We start from the raw sequence: 7806 nt of genomic DNA, 5'->3' as shown, positions 1-7806 counted from the left end.
AAATTTCGAGTTACGGATACTTTTTTTTTTGTGGCGGAAACGGGCTTCCATAGAGTAACAACTTGCTCATTCACTAAAGCACTTTTTTCTACACGCATTCATTTTAAAAGAGAAGATGCTGAATAAACAAACATAAAACAAAAGGGCAAGTGTGCCATGTCTAGTTTTGTAATCCTGTGGCAAAGGTTTCTCCTGGTTAGTTGCTGTTTTAAGCTACCACTGTAGTAAAGGTATTTATTTGGAATTTTGTGAAAATAATTGTAGAATAAATAGTATTAAACACATGAAAGGGTGAAAAAAGTCAACTCCGAATCATCGGTAGGAAGGAACATTTTATTCACAAGTACTGTAAAAGTAAAACACAAGCTGCCATATTGTACATTTATACACAGGGTCTGAAAATCCTATACAAAAAGAAAGGTATTAGAAAATATGGGTTTTGATATGAAATATGACCTTACATATAATAATTTCTTGGAAAAAAGGTCTTGGTTTGGTAATAGTTCTTTAATTCATGAGCATAACCCCACATTAGTGAACACACAGAAATTATTGTAAAAAATTAGAATGGTAAAAAATGGAGTAGAAATCATTCTTAAAAGTGATTAAAAATCTCATGCAGCATCTTCAGAGAGGGCCTGAGATAGTCCATCTTTGTAAAACAAAGAAAACAAAGTCGTATTTGTCATAGATATAGAAGTCAAACACAGCAAGATACGTCAAAGCCAGTCTGTTTTTCTCAACAATCATTTTCACCAATCATCTTTTTTGTCTCCGTGTCAGCTGTTTGATTCATAAGCACATTCTGGCAGCCATGAAGAGCTGATGCCATGATTGATTTTGCTAAATAATGCCGCAATCTTTTGCTTTTCACTGTATCGTTTCATGGAGAAATTCTGGAGTCTTCGTTTGAGACATTAGATCAACGTCAATAATTAGTAGATTAGTAGAGTAGGGACAAAAGAGAACAAACTAGGTGGTTGCCCTTACTCGGTAATGAGGTTCTTATTGTAGTTGCAGTAAATGTATTGGAATGCATAGAGCTGAGGCTTGGTAGCACTTAAAAAAGAAGTAGTGTCTAACAGACTGGCTGACTTGTGCTCATCAGTGCTCCTTTTTATTTTACAGTATATAAAAAGCCCCCAGTCAAAGCCCATTTAGAGAAATAGTGGGCTCACTGATGGGCACCGGTAGAAGTGTAACCAGTCATCATATGATCATTGTAGGTGAGTGGAGGGAAGGTTACGTTGCATGACCACATACTGAGGCACCAGAAAGAATGGCTGAATCAAGAACAATCACTTATCGTCCATCACAGTGCCCCTCTGATTGATATGTTTTGGCTTAAACTTTTATTTTAGTGAGATAAACACGGGCAAGCACAGTTTGAATAAACTCTCCTTCCCACAACAAAACTGCTGCTCTACCTAAGTGCATCCACTGAGACCCATTTTGAACAAGGCAACTGGAGGAGAAAAAAAAAACATTCACTCTACCCTGCAAGCAGCTTTCACAGGACAGCTGGCAGGAGATGAGTGATGACAGCAAATACAGTCCTTGATGAAATAACATAGTCCAGTTTGAAAATTTAGAAAACTACAGAACCAGAGAGTTAACATAAGGCGCAGGAGGCTGAATGATCATGGATAAAATGCTGACTGAGGTTTGAAACGAGAGAAAAGGCAGTCTGGGAGAGCAATAACATTAGCTTATTGCTTTTTTCTTTTTACTTTATTTTTCCCCATAAAAAGGACATTTGTACACATCACATATTCATTTAATACACTATACAATGGAATATAAAATATTTTTCTTAAAAGCAATATGTTCAGGGAGTAGGTACGCTTAAGATACCTGCGCCATAGGAAAAATAACGACTCGAAACAAAACAATAAAAAAGGCACTTCCAGGTGTTGTTCATTGACTCTTGAGTAGGTGATGGCCACTGCTTTGCCATAGAGGCAACAGCGTTTGTGCTCATGTGTCATTCCTCTGCCGTGTCCTGGTAATGAGGCACTGTAGCTAGGTGGTCAAGATTTCCTCTGTTTACATGTTAAGATCCACTCTCATCTCACTTCCGTCTTTTGCTCTTCTTCCCAGGGACTTCTACACACTGACTGCTACATTTCATCGTTCTTTTTCTTCTCACTTCCATTTCCTTTCCTTTCCCGCTCCTACTTACTTTTGTCCTCAGACTTCGACTTCACGTAGCCCCTCCTGAGTGCCAGGTGTTGACATGCTGATGTCAAAGCACGTCACCATCATGACACGGGCCTTGCACAGGTTGACGCAGAACTCCAGCTCCTCTGTGGCCTGTGTCAAGGCCTCCAGATACTCTGGAGATTCTTTATCCAAATTCTGGTCCACCTCAACTGTTGGAATGAGGAAAGCAGGATTTAGTTACATTGTCTGCTACCAAAGTTTATTTGTCATCTTACTCTCAAAGGAAGTGACTTACACTCTCCTATCCACTTGCTGGGGTCCATCATCAGTCGGGCCTTCGTGTCTTCCAGCTCCTCCAATAACACTTGATGCTTTGCCCTCACTTCCTTCACTTGCTGTTGCCTTCTCTCAAGCATCTTCAGCTTACTGTTAAAATACAGCAGGCCCTGAGGGGAAAAAGACAGATTATACTGATTTAAGTAACTATCAAAAATGCAGTTAAAAAGTTCAAACGGTTGCATTACATAAAAAAGGGAAGCTATCAGTAAACTTCATTGATAAACGTGAAATAAAGTCAAACAGATAATATACTGCTTGTATGTCACATTTGGCTCGCTGGTAATACAGTCTGTGCTGCTTTTAATTAAACATCAGTTTCTCTGAAAAACGAGCTCACCTTGTCAACGTCTTGGAATGGTTGCTGAACACGGGATTGGAAAAAAACCAATAAAACAAGTTAGTGTGTTGGACAAGACAGAGTGTTATATATTAAAACATATTCTGTTTGCAATGGATTTTAACTGGAATTTTGTAATAGGTGCAAAAAACAGTAAAAGAACTAAATTGACATTGATGATGAGGAGAAAAGTAAATCAGACTACCTCCTGTCATTGATTTCATATGTATAAGTTTAAAAATATCCCCCTCCAGCTGCACTTCATGGAAACAGTTAATGACCCAGGAGGAGTCAGCAATGCAGACTGCTCAGTGATGACTGCTGTCATTGAGCTGATTTGGGTCGGTGTCAGGTGTCCTCGCAATCATCGCACATTCTCTGACCAATCTTTTCACCGCAGTCTTCTTTTTCATTTTTACACCCCACCGTATCACCATCACATTCAGCAGTGAGGCGAGTAATCAGTCATACTCAGACCAATTAACCCTCATTGGTAATTGCCTACTGAACTCTTGACATTCCCAAGGAGTGCTGCCAAAATACCAAGCACTGGGAATCTGGAGACGTAGATATTTTAACTCCAGGATTTGCCACAGAGCTGGCTGAAGGTCAGACGTCTGGGACATATTATTGCTGTCCTGTTCTTTAAAAAGAAGCTGGGGAGAAGGGAGCTAAGAAATTCCCACACTGCAAGTCAGTGTGATTGTATCTTAATGTATGGCATTGATGTTGCAGATGCAAAATGCTGCTAAGGCTTAGCAAGTGGGATTTACACGGCATCAACCCAGACTTCACTTTACCCAAAACAGGGTTCAGAAAGATGAACCACTAAACCAGCAAAACAAGCCAGCTGTGACCTGTGTCTGCTCACCTCTGCGGTTTCCTCCTGACGGCGCCTTTGGAGCCGTTCCACATCGTCGATCTCATACACCTTGATCTCAAAGGGTTCCTTCAGTGGTCCAGACATAGGAGGCAAGTCCACCCACTGACCTGCTGTGCTCACCTTCTTCCCCAGAGATGCTGTGTCTGGCAGGGGTGCTGGGATTAGCCGTCTTCTTTGGAAGCCTAAAGCACCAGGCAGACAGGCACCAATTAGATTGCTAACATACAACAGCAGCATTTGCTAGGATCTATAGAAAAAAAAATATAAATCCCACTCTGAGATATAAAGTGATGCAAGGCTTTACAGTGGTTGGTTGAGCTGTGGCGACTGCATACTTATAAGAGTTTCATGAGATATGTGGATTCAAAAGGTTGGTTTATCCTACATGAATTGAAACAGTTATACACGAGACAATGGCCTACATAAAAATCCCCATGTTCAACTCTTATTTGATCAATACACACATCAAAGATGCCTTGTCTGAAACATTCATTAACGTTTTTCGCATTTACTCTACGTATGAATTATGCATGCTGCTGATTCAGAAGGAAACAAAATCCGATGAAATGCCCATTTGTGGTTGTAATAACAATGGATCCACAAATTTATGGTTGATTTCCTCTGAGACAGCACATATTTATTACTCGGGTGTGTGCCACGAAATGTATATCACAATATTTGTGAATATTACCCATTTCTAGATTACTTGTAAAACCCCGAAATCCCAAATTAGTTTCTCACCGTTTGCTCTCTTCTTGGGATACTTGGAGCTCTTTGCTCTCCCTGAAGATGAGAAGCCGCTCTCGCTCATAGAGTCGTGGGCAGAGGAAGCGCTGCCTGTGGCTTCACTGTCACGGATCATGCTTTCATATCCGCTGCTGCCACCGCTGTGGTAGAACAGAGCTGTGCGTCCCATCGCCGGAGGTAGCTCCCCGCTCAACACGCTGCTGTTGTCACTGCCGTGGCCACTGCTGTAGCGCTGAGGCCGCCTGGGTGCTGTGATTTTACTGTATGGAGAAGGCAGCATGGCTACTGGGGATTTGTCATCACTCACATTCACCCCGCTGTCATTCCCACTGTCTGAGTCTGCTGAAGCTTTCACGTGTTTTCCTGATATGTTGCCTGTTGCCAGTTCACTCACACGGCTATTTGCAGCTCTAATGGCCTGCTTTGTGCCCATGATAGTGCCTCTTCCAGGCTTGCTGGTGACTGCAGCGGTGGTCCGAGGAGCCGATGTCCGTCCAGAAGGAGGGAGGTTGGCATTAGTGTTTCTGGTAGATGGGGCGGCCAAAGACTTTGTGGAGGAGCTTAAGCCCTTGGAGCTGTTGGCTGATAGTGAACGTGCCTTAGAACCATTAACAGCTCCCAATGACCTAGGATTTACAGAAGCTTTTACCTGTCCAGGTTTGCTGACATTTCCTCCACTTGGGGAGGATGGACAGGAAGCAATAGGAGCGCTGGATGAATTGGGAATACCGAATCGCGAAATGGACTTGCTTGATTTGCTACTACTGCTGCCAAGACTTGCCCCGCTGTTCTCTCTACTAAGCGCAGCTCTGGAACCTGATAAGGACAGACTTTCACACCTTTCCAGTGATATCTGACTGCCATAGTGCTGCCCAGCCTCTCCTCTAGGCCCTTTGGCCTTCAAACTGGAGGTAACTTTGGCCGTGTTGAGGCTGGAGGTTTTGAAACTGTCTACTCTGTGGCATACCTCAAGCTCATCTTCTGATACAGCCGCCCTCGCTCCATAGGTCCTTCCTGCCTCCCCATATGCTGTCTTTAAGGCACTTTGGGGCAGCAGTGTCTTCGTTTTATGGTCAAGACTGGATTTTCTCACTGGAGGAGGAGGAGGCATGGTGCAGTCGGGTTTAGCGGAATTGCTCGCTTTCTGTGAGTTGGCCTTGTTTTTCCCCAGAGAGGAAAATTTAAGGCTTGTGGCAGATGCAACAATATCTTGGCTTCCCTTGTAGTCCGTGGTGGAATGAATGACGGGCACTGTTCCCAGGGTGGTGGCACCTCGTCTCAGCTGAGGCATTTTGCTGGGTGGATTCCTGCTGGCTGATTTCTCACAGCCATCAACCACCCTTTGGGCTGAGGTAGACCCCTGCACATTGGGAGAGCGAGGTACACTGTTGGTGTTGCTGGACGTTTTGCTGGAAGGGATGCCACTGGGGGGATTTCTGAGAAATTTGCTGGTATTGCTGGAGTCAGAAAATTGAGGTTCAGAGTGGTTGTCAATGCACTTCCAAGGATCTTCCTGTTTAACCTCTTGCCTTAGTGGCTCTCTACTGCTGCTGCTGCTACTGCTGCTGCTATGAGAGATAGATGAGGTAGGTTTAATCTTCCTGGGAAGACTGGAGTGGACTATAGTTGGGCCCTGTGGGGAGGAGCTAAGCGAGTGAGCTTTAGTTATTTTAGATGTAAATTTTAGGGAGCCTTTTGCTGATTCTGGTGATGGGGGGCACTTTGTCAGTGACAGCTTGCTTGAGGCGGCGCTATCACTGTCTAGTTCAGAAAAACTAAATCCGCTGTCATTTAGGGAGTTCTTGGCATTTCTAGGCGAGGAGACACAATTAAACATATCCAGGGAGTCAAAGTAAACGGTGGCCTCTGGGCCCATGTGTTTGGCCTGTGGAAGGAAGACGTCTGTGGAATGAGCCCCTTCGCTTTCCAAGGTGCAGACACTAACCTCACTCAGCCAAGAACTGATAGATGAACCTCTGCTGTCTATACACGCCATTCCTCCCTCCTGAGGGGCTGTGACCACTGAAATGTTCACCTCTGACCCTCCAGCGGCTGATGTGTAGGCATCGAATTCATCATTGATGCTACTGATGATGCTGACAGGTCGAGAACCAGAGGCCAGGGCCTGAAGAGAGCAGTCACTGTTAAAGCTAATAATGCTCGATGGCCGGCCTTGATCTACTATACTGCCTATAGATAGCTCCTCCACCACAGTGAACACCAGCTCATCCTCTCCGTTCAGCTCCACAGGCTGCTGCAGGGTGACGGTCGCTCTAAGGATGTCCCGGTCCAGACATCTTTCCCTCAACGTCGAGCGTACCTGGCACACCTCCACCGGAGCTCTAAGTAAAGGCGAAGTGCACGGATCCCTTCTTTTCGCAGCTTGGTGGCTCATTCCAACAGGTGGCATTCTGGTGCTTGATCTTTCCTCATTGTCAGTATTTTCTCTCTGCTGTGAAGGAGGCGGGGCTGGCTTTGGCAAGGATTTCTTGCTGGAGTAAATCTTCTCTCTCACCACAGGTTCAGTAGGTGGGGCAGCGGCAGGTGCCAGTTTGTTTGCACTAACCTTGTTTTCTGAAACCAAGGCCTTCTCACCATCAGCCCTGGTCCTGCAAACATTTTGAACACTCTCTGATGGTACCCTTTCCACAGGCATGCATTGCCTCTTGGCACTGTCAACTTTAGATTTGGCACTGGGACTGCAAGATGGCTGCGGGGGGACCGATTTAGGAGATTGTTTGGGTGAGATACCCTCTTGGTTGTAAGAAATATTTGCTACAGTCTTTGGTGAAACAGAGCTTTGGCTCTCTTTAGATTTGTCCATCTTGGGGCTAGCCTGGGATCGTTTTCCCTCTCCAACGAAAGCAGTAGGTTCTTCACTGCCGTCTATGCACTCAAGCCTCTCTTGCAGTTCAGCAAATGTGTTGCATTTAAAGAAATGGTCTCTGTCCAGAGGGCCCTCTTTTGCAGACTTCTTCTTGTTCAGAGAAGGGATAATTGGAACAAAGGCAGGTGGGCCTTCATTGTCACTAAGCTCCCTGTCTGAGATTGCAGTTCCCCCAGGGCCCACATAAATAACAGTATCACAAGACTGCTCACTACTAGAGGAGTATTCTGGGTCACTGAGCAAACAGGGCAGGTCTGGGTCCAGGGCTACTGTTCGAGGGTGAAAAGGCCTGAGGTGGGGGGGCCTCCGGATCCTCCCTTCCTCACACGAGCTTTCACCTCCAGATGAACTAGATGCATACTGCAAAACCAAGTTAGAACAGAGTAGAGATCTGTAAATGATCTCACAAAATGATAAAAGGAAAATTAACATAATAGACTTTGCAATTTA

General features: G+C 44.7%; 1 protein-coding gene across 2 annotated transcripts in view; it reads right to left on the bottom strand.

The window, feature by feature from the left end:
- Positions 1-319: 319 nt before the first annotated feature.
- kif26ab (kinesin family member 26Ab) overlaps positions 320-7806 on the bottom strand; it is a 66293-nt gene continuing 58806 nt past the window's right edge. For both annotated transcript variants that reach the window (XM_082515538.1, XM_082515539.1), the window contains 5 exons: positions 4464-7716; positions 3711-3904; positions 2840-2863; positions 2459-2609; positions 320-2372 (listed from right to left, as the gene is read on the bottom strand). In XM_082515538.1, coding sequence (XP_082371664.1) covers positions 2191-2372; positions 2459-2609; positions 2840-2863; positions 3711-3904; positions 4464-7716 — 3804 coding nt within the window. In that variant the 3' untranslated portion in view covers positions 320-2190. The remainder of the gene's footprint in view (positions 2373-2458; positions 2610-2839; positions 2864-3710; positions 3905-4463; positions 7717-7806) is intronic.

Source organism: Aulonocara stuartgranti, assembly GCF_965226115.1.
Source record: "Aulonocara stuartgranti genome assembly, chromosome: 19".
NCBI classification, from domain to species: Eukaryota; Metazoa; Chordata; class Actinopteri; order Cichliformes; family Cichlidae; genus Aulonocara; species Aulonocara stuartgranti.
Note: the sequence above shows the minus strand (reverse complement) of the source record. Positions and strands in the feature narration are given on the sequence as shown.